We start from the raw sequence: 23044 nt of genomic DNA on the forward strand, positions 1-23044 counted from the left end.
GAGTTTGTTACTTTTATCTGAGTTCAGAGGGGTCAATAAGATATCCAGCAGGGTAGTACTAATGTGTAACGGCGGTAAAGTTGTGAGATTACACATGAAAAGCAGCTCATCTATATTCATCCACGTGCGAGCGTCTGTGTCTGCCTCTTTCAACAGTTAAAGATTTGCACGGCTTCCATTGCAGTTCTGCACCCGACAGGGAACAGATTGGTATAAAAGCTGTGAAACGCGTTCAAACGCTTCAATAATAGCAGTTAAGCTGAGACCACACACATACACGACTTTCCTGGAACGTAATCAACAATAGGAATAAACGCCATGCAAACCGACACTGCGACAATTTAATCCCTCCTGGAAATGCTAACGCTTTCGGCGCAGCTAACTCCATGAATATGACACTTTTTAAAAATTTTCATTTAGATTTACCTTCATTTCCACCTGCTTTTGCTGACCAAGAGCTTGATGTGCTCGACGTGTGACGGGTTTAGGGGACCTGGGATTTCTTTTGATGCCGAATTCGACAGCTACAGCAGGTAAAAATGTAATTAATTCACTTTTTTGTATCATTCAGACCCAGAAGAATCCCGGTGAAAAGGAGGGAGTGATTCTAAAAATGTTTTAGTGAAATGTAAAATGGTTCCTGGTTCAGATGCCACCTCTGGTAAGGTGGCATTTATATGCAGACCTCTTAATTTTCTTAATTACCTAATTTATTTATTTATTCAACCATTGGAATTGGCATTTTTCAGGACAATAGCCAGTGCATTTTCCAGGGAGACTTTTATATTGTTTCATTTCCCTGAATAATGCATCGTTCAGCCCACGCAGGACTAAAGTTATTTCAGGGACAGGAAGTGGGGTTTTTAGTGAATATACACATAACTCTCAGTTCGACAAAAACAACCAGAATCACTGATGGGGGGCTGAGATCTTTCCTGTGGCCCTGGAATTGCGCTGCCATCGCATATGCAGTCAGAAACACAGTTCAGGTTGATAATTTGCTCTTGTTTAGCCTTTTTTTACCCTAAACTGTGGCTACCATCAGTAAGAGTTGCTGAGGCAACAGAGGAGCAGCGCTCCTCCACCAGGGGAGGTGAAGGGTCCAGCTCTGTCACCTGGTAGACAATTACATAACCTGCACATACATCAATAACCTTTAACACAGGCGTGTATTTACACATGCCATCAGAACCTGCCACATGCCCTTACACACATTGCTAATTAGCTCATTTGCCTTTTGAACCACAGTAAGAAAATTTTAAAGTTTGAACTGAAAATAGAAAAAAAACACATTTCTGGCCTTAACACATCACCATGGCGACATGAGCGTTGTCACAAGAATATCTCTCACATTTTTGCACTGCAGCTGTTACAGTCTCATAAAACTCCACACAAACCGACAGGAAGTTCCAATTCTTGACTGATGTTTCTTTAGATTCTCTTCTCCTCTGTCAGGTTACGTGACTGAGGATATAACCCCCCCCCCACACACACACACAAAAACCCCAAACTGGAGAATTCTGATGCCGTCCCAGAAATTTGCAAACATTCCCAGCCGCCGCTGATCTCCGAGAGCATCTCGGCAGCTCGCTCTGTTTGTTCGAGGGCCGCTGCTAGCTCCCCCACCATCTCAGAGGTGGATCGACTTTAACCCCCATTATGCTTCTGTGACATTTATACAGAGATGCAAACGCTCTGCTCATGTCGGGCCCCCCGACATGTCACTTGACGCCAGAGCCGTTTTTGAAAGCAGACCTCGATCCAGCATCACAGCGAGGTGGCGTTAAATCACCATTGTTTTAGTCCAGAGGAGAAGCAAAGGCAGTGGGAAGGACAGTGTCTCTCCGTTTCTGTCTTTCTTTCTCCAACCCACGCTCTCCTTCAGGCTCCGTGGTTTTATCTGAAACACTGACATTTATTTCTTACAAAACGCAGAGATGGTACCTTCGGCTAACGGTACCGGAACGATATTAAGGGTTTGTGAACTGAAACATGTCGAAAATAAAATTGTGTGTAAAAGCTGACCGTGCCCAGACTTCCTATATTAATCGGGACCGCGCTGTGTGAATCATCATCAGGAGAGATGGAGGAAAGATGGGATTATGTTATGGTGACGTTGCCGTCGTTTGTTAGCGGTGGCGCGTTTCTAGCGAACCCACGAGGCTTCAGCGCCGTCCGTGCATCGCAGCGAAGCCCACAGAGACGGACTGGGCGAGGAACAAAGCGGCCATGTTTGACGTATTTGGAAGAGGATGAATCTCTGGATATCAGGCAAGATGATGACACATCTGGATTTGAAAAAAGAAATATTACGCCGTTCGTTTGTATAAAAATGATGAGCGCGTACACTATTCCCAAGTGTTCCTGAGATACTGCGTTCAGAAGAATGGGACAGATGGATGGACACACGGAAAGAATAATGCAAATGAGCCGAGAAACGCTTTGTGCATGTAAACCGCAGCTGGTGACAAATCAGTGTGCAGAGAGTTATCGCCAAAGGACGTGCAAATACCCGACGCAGGACCACCTCGCAAAGAACACAAAGAACGATTCAATGACGGGATGTGCAAATCGTTCCGTATGGTTTTCCGCCGCTCCGCTCATGTAGCAAACCAGCGAGTCCTTGAAGAGGCGGTGCAGTACTTCACCGCGTGTCTATGGCGCCGCTAAAACCTGGGAGCGGAGCAGACAACGAAGGAGAACGTGTGGGAAGCGCGCCAGAGTGCCTCCATGAAGAAGTGCTTGTGTGGTTCTCGAGTTTGAGGCCGAGCCAGGCACAATGAGAACACCTCGTCCTTCTGCGCGGCGCCACTCACTGCAGAAGATTATATTGAACAGTTGTCTGCAAGACGGCTCATGTCCTCCTTATGGACTAATTAAATCAAATTACCCTTTTAACACTTGCCCCAAGTGTCCCGTTGGCCTCAAATCTGCGCCTGGAGCGAGAGGAAAATGTCTGTGTCGTGCATTAGAAGCATTAAAGCATACAGACTTACGATAATCTCTCATTTATTACAGAAGAAAAGTCCATTACAATCAGAATTTCCCATGGAAACAGTGTTTATTTGCAGCACGAGAGTCTAATTATTGCCTGATTTAATGGCCACGGAGGAGCAACTAGGCCTCCAACTTCCACCAGCAGCACCAGAGCCGGTAGCCAACCGGTCCACGTGACGCTTGGGCCTCCTCTGGGAGCGCAGTGCCGCCTTTCTGGGCGTCCTGGGAGGGAGAGGATGCCTCCCTCCGTGGAGAGTCGACAGTGGGTCTATTTCTGACTGAAGATACATCAAACTACACTGAACAGATTGAACAGGAAGCAGAAATCTTCTACCAAAGCTGATAATAAGGAGACCCAGTGGCTACTGTGTCCCCTATTTGTCTTTTTTTCCATCTGCTATATCCCCTTGGGGGTCAAAGGGAGGGTACCTTGCTCAAGGGTACGTTAGCTGTGTTCTAACGGTGTCCTGGCAGCTCAGCCTACTACCAGGACACCTTCCAGGTTTTGTCCGTACTTGAACCAAGACCCCTCTTCTTCTCAGTCCAGTCCCCTACAGACTGCGCCACCACACTCCTCTCATTCCTTTATCTAAAAAGATAGGAGCCCCCTCTTCTCCTGACTCTTTGTTCCAGCCGCCAAGTACATTCTGATGGCCCATCCACGCACGCAAGCTCAGATAATTTCATACAGAAGGACACTCAGTTGTTCAAAGTGACCCCTGAAGTCCCCTAACAACTGTCAAGAGCTCTGCCCAAAATAGAGACACGAGAGTCTCCCTCTGTCCCAGAAGAAGGGTGGGTCAGCCCAGTGTAACTGCGCGCCTCAGAGAGGGGTGGATGACGAGCGCCTCCCTGAAACGGGCCCTTCAGAACAAGCTGAAGTACGTCTCCTTCAGTGTCCCGAATCACATCAGTAGTTTGGTGGTGAAGCTGCACAAATTCTGCAAAGAAAAGTCTGTAGAATCCCAATCTGCACCGCCTGCTGCCTCCTATCTGAAGTCCACCCAGACGGGCTGGGCCGGACGAAGGGGGTTATCTGGGGAATTACCATGAGTCGACTTTCAAAGGACCTCGGTTGCCAGAACAGCCGGAATACAGCAGAGAACCCGTTAAAGCTAATAAATAAGCAGCTCAGATGTTACGGAAGGAAAGAGATTCAACAAGAGAGGTGGCGGAGAAGGGCTGGGCACAGCAGGGGTCTGCGAGGAGGGCCCCCCCACAGCATCCATGGGTCAGCCTACAGCTGGAGCACCTTGATATTGTTGTCAAGGATTTATGCCTCAACAACAGAGTCAACTCGAGACCGGCGCCTTGGCGAACAACAGCTGTCAGACAGGCTAAGCTAACTGTGACAGCTACGCCACAGAGTGCATCCTGACTAAATGCCAGAGCGGCCACATGTCCCGGTCCCAGACAAGCAAACCCCCCCCCCCTCAAAAAACAGCTTCAGCGATGACGAAGGTGATCGCGCTACACCACTTAGTCTGTTGGAAGCTAAGAAGAAAACGAACAAATTCATAAATTCAGTGATCAATTCAAAGTGGCTCCTTGCAAATTAAATCTCGCTTTCATTTCACGAATTCGTGCTCAGCAGACGCTGGCGCCGCCTTTTATGGTCAACCTGCCGAAACGTGTCGGAACGTCTCTCCTTTGGCGTCGCAGACGGCTCGTTGAGAGCGTTCCCGACATCAGAGACTTAAACAGATGCCCGATGCAGGAAGACAGCACGTTCCTCTGGTCTGGAACATCCTGGAACGCGATCATTTGGGTCCCATAATGGGAATCCCTGCAAAAGTTTCCGTCGGGCGACCTCCGTAAGTGAGCGACTTCCTGGAGAAAGAAACGTGGGTGGGGAGTTGGTGTTTGACTTAAAATATGCTGAAGCATGAACAATGTGTGCTTGGGGGCGACGGTGGAGGAGTGCTGCTTGACTCGCTGTGAGGATGAACGGTGATACTGTTTTAATTCTCACTTTGAGTCTGGGTCGGGGGTTAATCAAAGGTTTCTGACTGTGAAGCCTTTCACGTTTCCGCTCAAACGACTAAAGAGGCTGACAGACAGAGGGGTCATTCCCATTATTACGCCGGCGTCGCTCGGCTGGTGCGGCGAACGACGAGCGAAGCAAAAATGAACAGCCGATTTAGTTTTTGAGAGCCGCCGCCACTCAACATCGCATTTCCCATTGACACTCTTGCTAATCGCTTGCTAATTGTTGAAGATAATAGTGATTTATGTGTCTTCAAATTCAAATGACTCAATCAAAAGCAAAGGCGCATTCATTGCGCAGTTAATCGCAGTTTATCGATCGCATCGACGCTCGCTGTTATTACGAAAGAAGGGCCTCAGAACCCTCAAATCCCTTAAAGAGAACCTTCAGCTGACCGTTAGAGCTAAAAGCCTCAGTTATCCGTAGCCATTTTGATAGTGCATCACCCTCGACCCTCGCGAGGAGCTAACTTAGCGCTGTTGTAGCAATTAAAAAGCAATTAGCTGCTTGTGTAAAATGACACAAACTTAAAGATGCAGAAACAATTAAAGCCCAAAGCGGAGGCGTTGCCACCTTCCCTGCCAGGGTTTGGGCCCGATCCAAATTAATTTCCAAGACCTGCGATTCCAAAGAAGCTGTGGCGATCCACCGCACCGATGATCGTACATCACCGGTGACTGTTTTATTAGAAAAGCACAGCTCGCCCGTGTCAGGCTAGCTGAATCTGGGAGGACGGCCCATGGCTCTGTCACACTGGGCGAGATTGGGAATTCCAAATGAAAACAGCAGACAAAGGTGCTACCAGCCCGTCGGAGGGAAAACATTTCTCTTGTGTTTGCTGGACAGCTAACCGATGTCCAGAAAATTCAATGGAATGTTTCTGATCCCGCTTCGGTGTCGTCAACATCTCCATCTCCGGGAGCGGGTGATTATGTCCTGTAACGTGACACATGAAAGGCTCGGAATCGCCGGCCTTCATTGCATCTCATTTTTGTAAAATAGTACCTGTCCTCCCGCTGAACTCCAAGGTACCATTTGTTTGAAATATCCTTCACAGAGTGACACACATTGTGACTGATTACCGTTTCCTCTGAACTCCATGTTCCCTGCACATTATTTCATTTCACAGTAACTCACGAGGAAGGAGAACAATCCCGGCTCAACCATAATTCCGTCCTCTTTCTACACTGCATTATTCTCCGTATAATGAACAATTTCTACCACTGAGGTCTGTAATGAGCAGAGGAAAAGATGGCTTTTCTCTGTGATCTTTGGTCAGGGCAGTTTTGTTGTTGTCGTTGTTGTTTTAAGGGCTGAGAGCTCAAAGATTTGATCAAACTAATAAATAATTCCATTAATCAATTTCTCTATTTAATATCCCCCCCCCCCCCCCCCCAACCCGTAAAAACCCCTATAAATCATGTTGTGTTCTCTGATTTATGACTGTGTCTGCTAAGGGCTTTCACCTCTGATGCGTAACGCTAATGATACCGCCGTGTATTTTAAATGAATGTTTAAAAAAAGAATCTTGTAGCACAAGAATCTTCCTACAGGCAGAGCACAGCGGTGCTGAGGTAGTGAATTCCTTCCAGAGAGCGAAAAAAGTGCAAACCAAAGCCAGACGTAGCTGCAAAGTCTCTGCTAAAGTAGAGACGATTGTTTCGCGTGTGCCAAGGATGCTAACGTGGTTAGCTAAATTATGGATGTTATCTTATTCTGGATATGATTTGCAAATAAATGTTCTCTTCCCACGACCCCGTAAAGCAACAGACAATGGATGACCCTGAACGCATCACATATGACAATAATCTTGTAGCGCCGCATCTGACTGGCAGTGAATGCAACACACACATATAACTAATAGGTAACATTTATGCTGCATTCAAGGTGCCTCCGCATTTGAAATGTAGCATAAGAGAAACAAAACTTTTAAAATGGAAAGGAAACGCGTAAAATAAGGTGCTTATACAAATCTGTGGGATGGCTCTATTATTCCCAACAGCTCTCTGCTGTCATGTGAGGCCAACCTGAGAAAGGACGCAGAAAGAGGGAAAAAAAAGTTTTTCTAACTCTGTGATGTTGTAAATAAACAAAAAAAGGGATAAAGCTGCATTCAAGGAATGGCAGACTTCCAGAAATCCGGGTGAGCAAAACTGGAGGAAGAATCGGAAAAACATTCCGATTAACTGATGTAATACCAGCCCCAACTCCAGGCACAGCGACGCAGTGAAAGCATTTATTCTCCTTCCTCCTCCACCACAGGATTCTCCAAGGTTAAAATACAGCCGGCACATTTTTACACACCGATTGTCGGGACTTTTAGCTGAGTGGAAAAAGAAAAAAAAATCATTTTCTTATAGGGTGGAATTGGGAAGCAGGAGGAAACTGCGGCCTTTTTTTTTTTTTTTTTTAATATTAACAGTAATAAAATGGCGGCAGACACACAAACTGGTTTATCTGTAGTTTGTAAACTGTGCTTTCATTGAAAATTCCAACTGTACTTGAATGCATCATTCAGACATGCCAAAATGCTTGGTCACATGATGCTCGGCTGTGGACCTACAGTGGACCCAAGGAATTCCTCTGATGGCGTCGCTGCGTTTGGATCGCTCTGAGGTACCGGAGTTGCCAAACTCACAAAGCAGCAGAGCGCGGGTGGGAGCCCGTTACCCATAATCCAATTCTCCAAATCCTGGCCGCTTTTTGTTCTCCTGACCACACCAGAGCGGCTCCACGTGATGAAACCCACCACCAGAGAGCCAGGAAGAGTGGAAGGAGGGAAAGAACAGTTGTTTCCAAGGCCGAAAAAAGAGCGCTAGATGACGGAAGTGACGGCGAAACGGAGGCGGCGTCTACGATGAGTGAAGATCGAGACGACCGGCGCCTCCTCCGGCACCCGGGCGCACGTGAGCGCACAGGAGGCAATAAAGCAGGTAAAAAAAAGACACGCCGCCTGTTTGAACAACGTCAGGAGAAATCGGGGAAGTCTCCCATCTGCTCGCCGTCTGAACGGATCGCTTATCCCAATCTTCAAAGGAGGTGCAGCAGGAACGCCGGAGCGGCTTCAAGGGTCGGATTTCCCCACATTTCAATCATTTCTCCCAAAACACAAACAAACGCCGACGCAAGGAGCTGAACTACGGATGGTTAGTCCCTAAATTACGGAGCGTGAGTGCAGGCTGGAAGCATCTGGATAGAGTCCAGCAGGGGGTGGAGATGCTCCGCCCCCGCCCCCGCCCATTTTAAGTGCTGCTGATCCTCCTCCGGGCTTCCAAGAGCTCAGACCTCACGATCAGAACGCAGCTAATGCAAATGTCACTCGCCCTCATTGGCGACGCCTAATTCAAGGTCGTGGCATCCCTGAAAAAATAAGGGAGGGGCGCGGGCAGCAGAAGGAGCCCGGTGGGGGGGGGTGAGATGGTGGTGAGGTGAGAAGTGACAGAAACAAGGACGCGAGGAGGCGCTGGAGGAGGAGGAGGCTCGACGGCGGTCTGGAGTCTGACAGTCCAGATGAAAACAAGACGGGAGCCGGTTTAGGGGCAGCGGCGGCGCCGTCAGTGGCGACGGCGGAGCAGCACGGACTCGCAGCGGTAATAAAGTGACGGCGGAGCAACGGGAACGGCCTCGATCATCATAAAACGGGACGGCGGCTTAACCCTGGAAGTAGCAGAGGCTCTTTAATTCCAGGCAGCTCGAAGAGCAACAATAAAGAAGGTGACACTGGGTCAAAGGTCAAGCGTGTGTCAAAGGCACGTTAAAATCAACCAAGGTTGACCAGGTCGCTGCCTGGATTAAAACAGGACCCGAGGAAACTCACCATGACTGAAATGTGGAGCAGGTGCATGTGTTCGTGCAGGACGTGGGCGGGCTCGCGGGGCGCCGCCGGCGTCGTCTGGGCCAGAAGCTCCGACTCCGTCATGGACACGTGGAAGTAAAGGGTCCCGTTTTCCAGCCACTGCTGCTTCCAGTGGACCTGCGAGATGTCCTCACCGGTTCCCGACATCTCTGCAAAATAGCAGGGAAAGAGGAGAGGATGACATCAGCGTTTACCCCAGGTCACCTGACACCAGACCAGGAAGCAAACCTCAAAACCAGGAAGCAAACCTCAAAACCAGGAAGCAAACCTCAAAACCAGGAAGCAAACCTCAAAAATCAGGAAGCAAACCTCAAAAACCAGGAAGCAAACCTCAAAACCAGGAAGCAAACCTCAAAACCAGGAAGCAAACCTCAAAACCAGGAAGCAAACCTCAAAACCAGGAAGCAAACCTCAAATAAAGCAACGCCGCGCTACCGGCGAACCCGCTGAGCATCGATTCGCGGCTCGATAAGATTTACTGCTAAGCTACTGCCCTCCCGAGCTGAACTCCATATGATGACAACTGATTCTGCCATCCAGGGATTAATCAGGGGCCTGAATAATAAACACGATGGATTAGCGCCAAGTGGCGCCGTTTCACCGCCAGATTTAATCAAAGCAACAATTAAAGTCAAAATAAATCACAGGTATTGGAGATGAATCGTGCTATTGCGCAACAGCACAATAAAATAACCGCGATTCCGACCCACCGGTTAAGGTTCACTTATTGAACATCAAAGGCACGGAATTTACGATCAAAGCACATCAATGGAACGCTATCAAGAGGAGCTCTGGAAAGCCCTCAGAGGCGCCTGGATTTGCCCCCTACAGCGGGGGGTGACAGCGGCGGGACCGTCCACTGACACCACCTGACAGCGGAGGGTAGCGAATGACAAATAGGTTTCAGGGCCGCTGGTTATTAACCCGCAGGCCTGCAGTCAGAGGGCAAGAAGGGGTAACTAGGGTGAGACCAGGTCTGCCCGGTGGCGCCGCGCCGCTGCGGCTGCTGACGGACGGCACGCACGTCTGTGAAACAGGACGAATTAGCTAACGTAGCTCTGAGACGGGTTATATCCACGAGAAGGGAACTGAACCACGAGGAAACTTCCTGCTTTACCAAAGGTCAATGACCTTTGCTCGAGCACCTTAAAGTGTTTGATTTTGCACCAAGAAGGCAGGTTTCCCACTCTGCCTAATATTGACGTACGCTAGTACGAATTAAGCTCCTCCGGTCGCGCTGCTGCCCAAACCTCAACACAGGAGACGTTGGCTTTAAGTTAAACCCTGCAGCCCGTGGAGGTGCACGTTAAATCCCTGCCTCTCGTTCAGCGGGGCAGATCTATCCTTTTGCTGACTCCAGCTTATGATAAAATTTTGTGGGCTGTGAAATTCCTAAATGCTACAACTGCTGGCGTTACGGCTCTTTATGTTTAATCCGCGGGCAGAAGGAGCGCCGCTTGACCTTCCGCCTCGATCAGAGATAACATTTTGTCTGCTCGGCCGGCAGCAAGGTGCCTCCTGCCATCTGTTACTGTCTTTAAACACGGGCTCCTGTCAAAGCCGCTCTCTTTCGTAGGGCACGATAATATTTCCGATAGATCGAAATAGCCACGATCGCGCAGCGACACTTCATAGGGTCCAAATTAGGAGCAAATATGAGCCGTACAAATGTGTCAGAGGGAGCCACGCGTGAGATGGAAACAGGGTAATAGAGTTACTGTGGATGTTACCTGCCTCCAGGCTGTTGTTATGTAGATGAGGAAGGTTAGCAAACATGCTCTTGAAGACAAAGGGACGGTGTGAATGAGTGTCCTTGTCTTTTGTGCTGGGAGCCACTTGTCACCGGGCTGCAAGCCAGACGCACCCGGGACAAAGGTGGACGGCCTCAAGGTCTGCTTGTAATTCATTAGCAGCAGCATCATTGTTTCCGAAACGCCCGCGGTCGAGTGCGTTACCGCGCGACTCCAATGGCGACAATGATGGCGATACCTGGAGGTGTCCAAGGGCGACACAACGGAAGGACCCGAACGGAAAAACTAGAACCTTTCAACAATGCTGTTTACACGCAGGTCATATTTCATGCTAATATCTCTTCCTGCGCGTATTTGCTGTGTCTGTTCTCCAGCTTGCAAATAAAAATTTTAATAATGCTAAATAAGCGCGCAGCCGTGCTGCCCAGTACGCCCACACTGGAACTCTACCCAGCACCAGATCTAGTTTTTGAGGGAGGGACTGAAGGAGGACAATGTTTCATCAAAGAATGTTGGCTAACAGCAGCTAGCAACAGCCAGAATCTGCTAAAAGGCCACTGAGGGACTCTGAACACAGACGTGATTTCAGAAGGACTTGTGTGTCTTTATTTCCTAAAACTGTCCCGTCCTCCTCGGGGTGCTTCTCCGCATCGGATTTTGGTGTTTTGCGAGCGAGGACGGATCAAAGGGTGGATTTTGTGGCCTCCATCTCCAGATTTTCCACTTCAAAACCTCTTTTTTCCTAGCTAACTGAAGCTCTCCCGCTTGTTCCTCCACCTCTTCCTGCTCGGTCGCCTCAGAACTGGCGCTCTCTCTCTTGGAGCTGCCTTCTGTCTCCTTCCTGGAAGCCTCCTCTCCGTCTACGAGCTCCCGCTGACTGATCTCAGACAGCTTCCCCTTCATCCGCTCTTCTTTTTCCTCCAGCTCTCTCGGCTGGATCTGATCTTTTTCCAGGAGCTGCTTCTGTAGACGTTCCTCCGGAGTGTCTCTCTCGCCCTCCTCCAGAGTTGCCGGAGCTAAAGTCGGATACGGGCCAGGATCCACATTCAAGCTGCCTCGACCTCAGGCCTGAACTTCTTCTTCTCTTGCTCCACCTCTTAGCTTTCAATTACTGAGTTTGCTAAGCCGGAGAACAACATTTGTGTCTCAACGTGGACTTAAACCACATCTGGGCTTGAAGTTTCTTCGTTATTCTTATGTGAGGTAAAACTTCACCGCTTTCATTCTTTACCTTCAGTTCTCGGGCAAAGACCCTGAGAGGACATCACAACCTCCACGTGCTCACAAACAGTTGCTCCTGTTCCTGAGGTCGTGAGAAAGAACAACGTTCGCTCAATCATTTCACTCCTCTTAGGCTCCTCCCACTCCCATCGTTAGGAAACTTTTTCTTAATTTTCAGACCGATCACGTTACAGTTCTCAGACACAAGGTGGGAAAAAGGCTCTTTAAGAGTGCAGGGAAGGAGAACACACCCAAGAGCTCTAAATTCTGGTTTTAGCCGTAGCACCAACTATTACTGGACTTTATTTGAGGCTGTTCTGCTTCCAGTAACCATAGAAACCATTATACATCAGCATGGCTGTATAGTTTTTATTATTTTCAACCACTTCTCGCATCAAAACGTACAATTTGTCATCTCACATAGGGAACAAAAAAATGCTAGCTGACATTTTGACCTGCCGTACTGTCCTCCAAGATTTCGTGTGACTGAACACAACACACACAGGAAACGAGGCTGACAGCAAAATAATCCATCACAATTTAATTCCCTCTGGTGATTTTACCGGCACGTTTGCAGAGTCGATATCTAATTCTGCGTCAATGGACCATCTCTCAAAGCGATTATCTCACTAATGTCTTCAGCCGAGCTGCTCTGCTCGGCGTTCCAGATACGGGGGCACGGTTTGGAAATGGGGGCGGAGCCTAGGCAGATACATAAACACCGCAGGTGCTGACGTAGACGTTGGCGGAGGGTAGCTTGTAAGTGCAACAAGCCAGGTTTAACTTTATTTGATGGAAGCTGGATGACACGTAGCGCTCCCGCACGCCACGCGTCATCGCCGAGGCCGCACAAAGCTCGGATCTCCGGTGTCAACACAGGAGGCAGATGAATATTTAATTATTCATCTGACAGAGTGAGGACGGATCCAAATGTCTCAGCCCAAAATGAAGGAAGCGAGAAGGAGAAGTTAGCTTGCGCAGGCGGAGAGGAAAAGACAGGGAAGGGATTTATCTGGCCGACAGTCGTCAGAAGTGTCGGGAGAATATTAGCATAGCACCTAGACGGAAAAAAAAACCTGTCAGCTGTGAGAAACATTTTCACTTTTTGGATTTCACACCGACGTCAGGTGACGATGGCGACTTTGTGTCGTCAGGCAAACAAATTGGAGAAATTTAGCAGCGACTAAATGGCCTCCATGTCACGTCTGCGGAGCAGCATTGTTGTTGCAGCGTTATCATAGCGCTAAATTCCGAATTAGCCTGATTTGGGAGGAAGCTGCTCTTGCTATGCTAAACTCACAAATGCGGGGAAGACGGAAAAACAACTCTTGACATTTGTGTTCCTCCTGGGGGTCCTGTGAAGGCTCACCCGCTAACCAGGGGCCCCGCCAGTACCGACTCAGGTCTTATCACTCCTGCCCACAGCCGCCGCGGCTCCTGCCGGGCTCAATCACAGCGGCGTTCCGCTGGACCGTGCACCGGCCGCCTCCTGCAGAAAAACCAATCATACTTTCAGAGACACTCGCCGGCGAGCCTGGCAGCATGAGGAACTGGGGGGGGGGGGGGGGGATGATTGTCTGGTGACTTCACAGTGCACAGCCGGGGCGAGACGCTAACAGGATCTCAGCAGTTAAAGAAAGCAGTTTATATCCCTCCTCCTTCCACCGATGTAAAATATCGCAGGAGTTAAGTGGAAATTAGCCGCCGGGCTCAGCAGCACAAACGTGCCGTGCTTGTGTGTTTCTGTCTTTGCGTGCTTGTGTGTTTCTGTGTTTGCGTGCTTGTGTGTTTCTGTGTTTGCGTGCTTGTGTGTTTGCGTGTTTGCTCAAGGTCATCTCTGTTTATTTAGCCGGGAATTTTTGCAATTCAGTGGAAGTCCAATTCTAATTTGGAGCCATTAACCCACTAACGGGAGAATCAGTTAGCGAAAGCGAGGGCGTTGGGAGGCATTGTCCCTCGTGCTCGGCCAGATTAGCGAGGCAGCACGCCAAATAAAGAAAGAAAGAACGCCAAGGGGCCCCTCCCACTGCTAATGTATTTAAAATGACACATTAACAGGATAAACAGGGTCCTTGTCTGCTGAGCATGCTGGTGTCTTCTAAAACAATCCCATTAGACCAATCTGGTTTGATTTCACATCTCTCAATCTTGTTTGCTTCAATTTAACGCTGGTCCAGCGGCGGCGGGCTCACCTGCCCGAGCCAAAGCCACGTGGAGCATCCATTAAGTCATGACACTGGTTCCGATGTTCGCTGGAAAAGGCCCCTGGATAACATGTGAAAGAATGTTCTTCTAATGGGTTTTGCTAATGGGATAGAGTTAAAACCTTGGAGCGGCAGGCTATAGGTCAGCAATGGAAATTAAGCTTCACGCTAATTGGGCGCCGTATCGATTCTTCCGTGATAAAGTTTGGACTGTTGTTGGTTTTCATCTTCATTCATCTGTTCCCAGTTGATTTAAACAGCTTCTGTTGTTTGTATTAAGAGCGCCGCTCAGCTGCAGACGCCAATAACGTGATTAAGCCACAACAACGCGGCGGCCTGCTGGGACTGCTCGGCTAATCTTAGATAGCCCTTCCACGGCATGTCCATAAACATCCCAGAAAGCCGAAAAATACCTTTTATTTTCAAAACCTAATAACCTTATTGCTTTTAATCTGCCCCTCCAGGAAATTGCTATCACAACTGTTAGTGCAAATCCACTAAATTAGATGTCGGCATGCCAAAAAATAGATACCAGTGGCTAATATAGCATGTTGGGCTAATTCCATTTAATCTAATTAATGGTTTATTAGCATCAACCATCTCTTTTTATTCAGCGTTAAGCTGGAATGCAGCCAGACGTGTGCGGGCTAACAACCCATTTGCTGCTACAAACAATGCAGATTTTCAGGAGTTCATTAATTTCCTGCGGCCGTGGCAGCGGCAGGCTTGATTAATGGCACTGATGTCTTTGGCATGCTGAGTTAGCTCCTCTGTCACTGGAATGAATCACACTCGCGCTGCGAGGCGTCACGCCCCAGCTGTGTCCGCCGTGTTCGCTTTAACCAGCTCGCTGACCTACGACACGGCTAGTGACCACGAATGTGCCCGATTTTCAACTCGAGTACATCGTTTCACTGCAGACAGCAACAGAGGGAGACTTTAATCACAGTAAATATCAGCTAAAGTCCCTTAAGCTACGCTTTTGTGTGATCGGCTTGTTTCCAGCAACAGAACTGATCGAACAGGTCGGTAGCCAGTGCTAACATGATATTATTGTGATTTTTCAATGATTTAACTGCTTTTTCCTTGTACAAAAAAATGTTTCATTCCACAAGTCCAAACAACCTCATGACATTAAGCTAGCATGTTTTTGCTAATGGTAGGAAAAGCTCTGTAGCTCCACTATATGTTTGTACTCATGCTAGTCCCCTCAGCACTCAACAAAAGTCACGAAAAAAGCAGATTCTAATTACAAATCTTGAAAGAAAAAAAAACATTTTTCAAACATTAGCTTCAAATCATCTACCTGGTGAGAAAATCTGAAATTCTAATCACCTTGATCCTGCCTAATCCCTCTTTTTTGTTTTAAATTCCTGTCTAGGTGAATAAATCAGTTGGGAATCAGACTCAACTTGACAAGCTAGAGTTTATTAGGGTTAAGAGGCTTATCATCAGCATATGAACGCAGTTCCAGCAAGACACACTCCTTTATAATCTTCCAGCCCAGGATCCCAATGACACCAAACAATGAAATAAGAAAGAAGATTAAGAGATGAGCGGGAGGACTGGTGTCACGTGGCTGGGAGGAGGAAGCGCTTGTGACTGGCGCAACAAGTGCCTGAAAAATGAGGAAAAATGATCAAAAAGACGTCAATGCTCAGGAAATGAAGGGCCTGGAAACGAAATAGAGGAGAAAGGACTGGCTCTTGTTTCCCGCCTCCAACGGTGGAGCTAATTCACCTTCCGATACCTGTATCGTTAGCCGCGGCTCGGCTAACTACAGACATGGTTCCCCCTTAGTTTAAAGGTGGAATGGAAACATGGAGCAACAACTCACAGCAGCTCCACTCATCCTCCCCAGGACCACCTGCTACTCTCCGTCGGCCCGCGTTAGCTCCTGGCTACAACCCCGCGCGCTCTTTCTGGAGCAGAGCTGGCGCCCCCGTGGAGTCTGAGATGTAATCGCCTCTGCTCTCCCGTTCAGCGCCTGTCCCCCATTGTGCCGCCGCCCCCGCATCCCACGGACCAGCGCTAAACCCGCGTCGGCGCCACCTGTTTGGGATCACAGCTCCGTAAGTGGATTTCTATCCCACCTGGATTTACTCGACCAGTACGTTGATCCACTTCAGATCCGAGATGGTCTTAGAGGAGAACGTGGGGGCCACAGTTGGCTTTATAAAACAGGGTGGGGGGGCATCAAAGATGGTGCTCGAGCAGACTCATTAAAAATGTAAGATAGAGCCGTAAAAAAAATCGATAAATGATGTGATTTTACTTCTATTATGGGATTCCAATAATGAAAATCCCTTCACTAAACTGCTAAAGCGTTAGCACACATACCCAGAGGAGAAGATTGCCCCCCCCCCCCTTCCCACCAAGAGGTGTCAATAAGTTTGTTCTGCATCTTTGTTACAGATAAATTTACTTGAGATCCAAGCAAGCAAACAAGCTACCAGCTTGATGCTAGCCTCGCCCGTCACTTATCTGTGACGTAGCACCATCAGGTCCAGGCTGACACCTTCATCACGCAGAATCACTCATCATTCGGATTCTTCTTCGCTTCCGTTAAACAGCCGAGTGGAGCGGGAACTGCGAGGCCGGAGACGGACAGGCGCTAAATTGGAACAGCACCCTCCGGATTAAACGCATTTATGACGCCGAGATGAACGATGAGCTGCAGTGAGAATTCCCGATGTCTTGTCGCGCACGTTTCAACGATTTGGGAATGCGAGTCATGATGAGTGGCTCCCCGGAAACGACATCCCAGCTGTTAGTAGTACAGCTTTAAAGCCATATCCAAGTTTACACGCTGGGTTTTTCCTGAAGAAGAAGTGGATTATTCTGTCACAATAAGCCAAAATTGTCCCATCTTTCACTGCTGGTGGGAAATATACTCCCAAATGTCCCCCCGCCAATTAAAACATCATTCAATTAGACTGAATTAGGGTCTCTATAATCACGTAATAACCTTTCTGCTCCTTTTCATGCTAAAAATCGTTACCTGAGCAGAACAGGGAGCTAATTTCCAGGCTGCACAGCGAGCTAACAGCCATTAAATATGCATGATCCCTAATGCCGCTCAATGTTTTCAGATGGCAGAGGTGGAGAAGCACAAAAACCTCTCCGCATCCGAACCGTAGGCGCTCACTGAAGCCCCGCCCACTGGCGCCCCGCCCACCACAGCCAGCTCTCTGGCTATTTAAGAGCGAGTGTTTTTCCTTTGAGCTGCATGTTTTTTAATTAAAAGGCTAAAATGACAGCGGGGGGGGGCTCCGCAGCGCTTAAACAGCGTCCAGAATAAATAGAAGTTGGACCGGAGGCGCTGGAATTGTGCTGGCAGGGTTACAAAAACTGAAGCTGATATTCTGGACAACATATAGCTGCTGGCTTTTCCATCACTTCCTTTTTTCTCCCCCCATCAAACTTTGGCAGCCGGCGTTGCCTATATGGCAGCAACGTCCCTGAAGTATCCTTTCATAAAAGTGGACTCAAGTAACTACATTATCCACCGGAAAACTCTCCTCCGGGAGGTCTTCAGATCTCAGGGGGATGAACGGAAAATAACCCCTGGAATCTTTTTCTTTTTGGCTGCTGAAGTCCGAGCTGCTGAAAATCCGGCTTGGCTTGAAACGACGACGCACCACCACATAATCGCTGTCTGCCCATTCAACGTGTAATTGAACTCCCAGAATTCCCAAAAGGAACTTTGTTCCTCTATGTTTCACAAGTTTTGCGGAGGTTAGGTTGGTCATACCGGAACGTCTCGGATCTTCAGAGTCGGCTGCAGGGTTTCCAGTTCAGTGTGAAAGACAGTGAAGGCATCGCGCTGGGAGAGACAGCACTCCCACAAAGCTTTTGGCTCGTAGGCAAACGCGTCTGATGCAAGCGGGAGGAGAAAAGTGAGCAGGGACAGGCAGCACCCCCCCCCCACACACACACACACACACACACACACACCGGACCGATTGGGAAACGGGAACGCACAAGTATGGCGAGTGGATTCCTAAACCTCTATGAAGCTTTTAGCACCTGGTTTCTGATTTATCCATCACACACCTCAGCCAACAATCTTGTAGGTATCGGTTCGATGCTAATGTAACTCATGGATGGGATTCCCATTCCCTGTCCAACCTGCAGAAGTTTCCCATCGGTGAGTTGTCTCTATAACGTTATCCGCTGAAATGACTCCACAGGTGATCCCCGCTGTCCAGCCTGCTAGCTGGCCACTGGGGGTAGCGAGCTACTCCGTGCAACACGCCCGCTGTGTGCGCAGTTGAAACACCGGAAAGCCGTTATTCCGAGAGGAGGAAACTCTGTGGTGACACATGGCGGCATTATCATAATCAAACATTTGAAAAGCACAACGGGAGAGAAGGAGGAATATTTAGCCGGGGGGCAAAAAGAGGCAAAGAGTTCGAGTCCTACCGACTGATGCCGGCGGTCGAAAACGGCAAAGTTGCAGCCCAAAATTCAGGGGTACCGTTTGAGTGCGTACTAAACATGGAGACTTCCTGCAGGGAGCGCTGCTCCGTCTTTAGGATCCAGTCCGATGAAGCCTGGCAGATCTTTAATTTTCCGTCAGCAGGCCCCCGCTAAAGGCGAAAGAAACCCACAAAACTGCATTGCCTAATGAGATAAATGGCACGGTTGCCATTAGAAACACATTTACTTTAGGCTGAAGCACGTATTTGATTTGCAGTGAGTCCACCCGGCCAATAACAGGATCAAATAACAGCGTTTGGCTGCACTTCGGAACATTTCAGACGTGTTTCATATCCATTTCTCCTTTATTTGCCAAGTAATAACTGCACTCCGCAGTAAAAACCCAAGTATGTCACATGTGGTTCCTGTAAGTAGAGCCGGAATGATCTGGTTGTCTGTTCGGTTAGCCTCACACAGTAAGCGTAACCTGGCATTTATTCGCTAATGTAGCTAAAGGTTTGCTGCGATCTACAGGCTGTTCCTGCTTTGATGCTATCACAGGAATCCAGGGAAATTCCCTGTCCCCCCAAAAGGAACTGGAAAGTCCACCTGCTTCAGGCTGGTAAGGTCATCATGACAGCACAGCCTCGCTTAGATGGGTGGGAGATGCATCGGTGCGCGGTGACTGAGACAACCACTAAAGATCTTTTCTTCCCTAAGATGAAAGCGCCATGAGGTGGCTAAAGAGCAATCACACGCAAAAACCTGCGAGTGTTGGTGCAAATTCTCAACTCTAACAATTAAACCATCCAAACTCTTCACACGTCGCGCCGAGAGCTTTATTTCAATGCTAAAATCTTCATTTAAATGCGCTGTAGCTTTAAAACTCAGGCCGAACTGACAAAAGAGCTAACTGCTCGCTGAAGACTGTGACGCGACAAGAGCACACGCTCAAAAACACGCAGACATTTACCAGAGGCTTCTAATCGGTGACTGAGGCTTATTACGGCGGCCCGTCTAACACTCATGGGAAGAGTCTATAAAAGCTCACAACGCATCATTAGAAACCCTTCTCAGCGAGAATACGGCCCTGTCGCTAATCCAACGACTTCTGCTCGCCATTCCAACGGAGCATTAGCGATGTGACGGCCATTTTGAACGGCAGAGCGAGCGATTAGAATCGACGAAGTGCGTTTGGACAAATCAAGTGGATTTTAAGCGAATAAATGAAATAAAATTTCCATATAAACTACAGCGAAGACGACGCTAATGCCGTCCTGTAACCATTTAGAATCATTTACTGCCACGATCGTCACCGAGACCTAGCGGATACTTTCAGCTAGCACGTTTAGCCGCTGAGGACTGGCTGCAGTGAAAAGGAAATCAATACCCTAAAAATATGTTTGTTTTGATCCCTGTATATTAGATGTTGACTTTCTTAAGCCGTGTAACCTTTAGCAGCCCCGATCAATAGGTTGGAAACTAAGAAGGCCGCTGAAATCTACTGACAAACAGCATTAAGTAATCGAAGGGAGGACTTTTTTTAAAAAAACAACTTCTTTTTATAGAGACACAAGGAAAGGCAGTTGCAGGAAGCATTAAAAGGGGAGGAACACTGACCCAAACTCAATTAGGTAAAGGGAAAGAGAGCAGCGAGCAGCTATCATCCATTAGGAGGCTGTAATAATGACACAGAAATGCAATTAATATGACTGATGAGTGGCAACATCCTGACAATCCCCGGCCTCTTCCATCATAACAGGGAGGCCAGAAAATCCCATTAGACGGCTGCATGGAATAGTGGGAACGCTGAGGCAAAAATCCATCACAGGATTATGAGCTAGTTTATTGAGATTGGATGGTCTGGCACTGACAAGCTAACAAGGCTAAGGTGTGGACATCAAGGCCGCATATAGTGGGATTTAAAGCCATCTCCATCCAGAAACAACTCCTAACGGTTCCGTTCCGTTCAGATGCCGTATATGGTCGTTGTCCACCATTGTTGACCCCTGTGGAGTAAAAATGCTTCAAAGCTTATCAGCCCAAATCACGACCCAAAGCCACCCGACACCCCCACGTTGCGTAAAAAAGGTGAGCTAAGCTTTGTTTCTCGCGCATCGTCAATTCAACCCCAGCAAAATCCAGGGGAACCGACTCGACGAGACACCAAAGAACGCGAATATAAAAGGAGCGAAGCTGATAGCAGAAGTGTATGATGGGAAAGGAGTTAGCTCACAAAACTAGCAGTGAGCAGCGATTTGATTGCTTGTGTTTGATTTTGATTTTTTTTCCCTGGTTCATTATGTTCGATGTAATTTTAGGAGAGCGGCGTCCTTCTACGCTGGCTGCCTCAAGGTAACAGAGCAGCGGTTAGAAGGCAAAGTGCCTCCTTTCCTTGTGGAAGAAAGGAGTTCTTTCAGTTTCAGCTTCTCTCCATCTGCTCCAAAGGCTTCAGGAGCCATCTCGTCGGTGCACGTTAGCGTTTGTGGCGCGCCGTAGGTGTCAGAGCGGCCTTTGTCTTTACGCTTCGCCTCTCAGACTTCACACCTCCACCAGCGATCGAATGATTCGTTCTGACGATTGAGCTTTGCGGGAGTAGAACATATCATCTTCTATCCATAATAGAAAAAAATAAGCTTCAGTCTCTTGTATCCCCCCCCCCCCACGACTATGACAAACATCCACGTTCCTCAGGATCAAAAACAATCCCGCCGTTGTTCAGGTGAGACGTGCGTGCGTGTCGGGTTTTAGATTAGGTGGCGGGGGGGGGGGGGGGGGCGGGGAGATGGAGCACCCTCGCAGTGGAAACAGTCAGCAAACAGTCAGCGAGTGGGGAGCAGCCTTGCTGCATTAGCATCGCCTGCGCTTATTCCCACATTCAATCTCACCACCGAAACAGGTTTGTTTACTTTTTGGATTGTTTTTTAACGCAGTGAAGGTGAGATCTCTGTAAAGCTCCAACGTGAAAGCTCGCAGGAGGCAGACATGTGATTTAAGACCAAAAAGAACAAATAAATATCTAAAAATCGGCCAAGACGTATTTCACATTAATGAATAACACATTCTCCGTGGCAACGGTTGCAGGGCTTTGGTAAATATTTCAAATTATTCCAGGCCTCGGGGTACACGCTTCAAAGGTACCTGAAAGCACCACGTACCTAAGTCTTTCCAAATCCATCTGAGGCCTCATCTCTTGGAAACCCGAGTCCAACGGTGGCGGCAGTTTCAAGCCGGACTAAGTGTTGAGTGGCGTTTACAAAGTGGCGTTTACAAAGTGGCGTTTACAAAGTGGCGTTTACAAAGTGGCGTTTACAGAGTGGCGTTTACAACGGGGCCATCAATTATGTTTGTTGAGCTCCCTCATTAGCGAGTTAATAGCGCATTTGTTCTGATTGCAGGCATGTTATGGAACAGTGATCACATTGTTAAGCTTATAGGCAGAGGACGCACCGCACACACGCCACCGGCTACCAGCCTCAACCCCCCGCATATTTCTGTAGCTGAAAAGGATAGAACAAACTCTAAATTGGGAATTTCATAAATGATCTGCTTGGATTAATTCAATGTTTATCCAATTTTGTTTTGTATAATTACAGAATATTTATTTGAATTTCATCACAGAAGTGGAACTTCCCTGTAGCTTTATTATGCTAATCATATGTAAATGTGCATTCAGACCTTTCTGATTTCAATTATGTTTCCAAGTCCTTCAAAAACCTCTTAGCTTATTCCCCAAGATTCCCGCTTGTAATTACGCCACATCTTCCTCCCCAAGAGTTTTTGTTTATTACCTTTCCCGTCTGAATATCCGCAGCAAATATACCGCAGGGAGAGCGAACTTCAAATCCAATCTAAATTTGGTCAGGAGATTTTATAAAGTTTAAATTTGTGAGCTCAGAGGGAAAATCCGAGGACAGCAACGAGGACAGTGCGGACACAACGTCTTTAGGCTTTGGCTGTGGGTATCAGAGGCTATCAAGGACCTGACCATCACACAGAAGCACGCCGCCGCCTTTACGGATCGTGTACACACGGAAAGGTGAAAACATTTCCCAAAAAGATGAGGCAGCATCCACCCGTTCTCCCTGTTGAATTCAAAGCGTCACATCTGGCTAGCTTTGCCACACGTACGATGGCGGTAATAAACCACCTGCCCCTCACCTTCAGCCGGCACACTGGCCTGGTAGCAAAAAGGTTCAGTTCCGAATGGCGTTCCCTTTTACCTTCACTGCTTCCCCCTTCTGATGGACCGCTGATATATAAATAAAAGGTTCTCTCACACGGAGGGTTTTTCATCTACCCAATCTCCACGGTCACAACCAACTCAGGATTAGTGTCCCCGGCTCAATTTGTTCAAATATGAAATACGATCAGGCCGCCATCTGCTCCGAAGCCGTGCCAATAAATAACGTGTTCTTGCGGAACATTATGATATCGCTGCCGAGCTGACCTTTGACATTCCTGAAATTAAATGTCATCACTTCATCATTTCAACCTTTAAAACTTTACACGTATTCTTTTTTTTTTTTTTGCCCTCAACTGGAGCATTAAGTAAAGATTAAATAAAGAAAACCTCCCGGAGAGAAACCTCAAAGGCTTCCTCTGG

The 23044-nt window shown here is 48.0% G+C and overlaps 1 protein-coding gene across 2 annotated transcripts in view; it reads right to left on the reverse strand.

Moving 5' to 3' along the window:
- Positions 1-23044, reverse strand: part of LOC101070809 (astrotactin-2) — a 152946-nt gene that overhangs the window by 120306 nt on the left and 9596 nt on the right. For both annotated transcript variants that reach the window (XM_029837360.1, XM_029837361.1), the window contains exon 2: positions 8802-8989. In XM_029837360.1, the coding sequence (XP_029693220.1) occupies positions 8802-8989 (188 nt within the window). The remainder of the gene's footprint in view (positions 1-8801; positions 8990-23044) is intronic.

Source organism: Takifugu rubripes, chromosome 6, assembly GCF_901000725.2.
Source record: "Takifugu rubripes chromosome 6, fTakRub1.2, whole genome shotgun sequence".
NCBI lineage: Eukaryota > Metazoa > Chordata > Actinopteri > Tetraodontiformes > Tetraodontidae > Takifugu > Takifugu rubripes.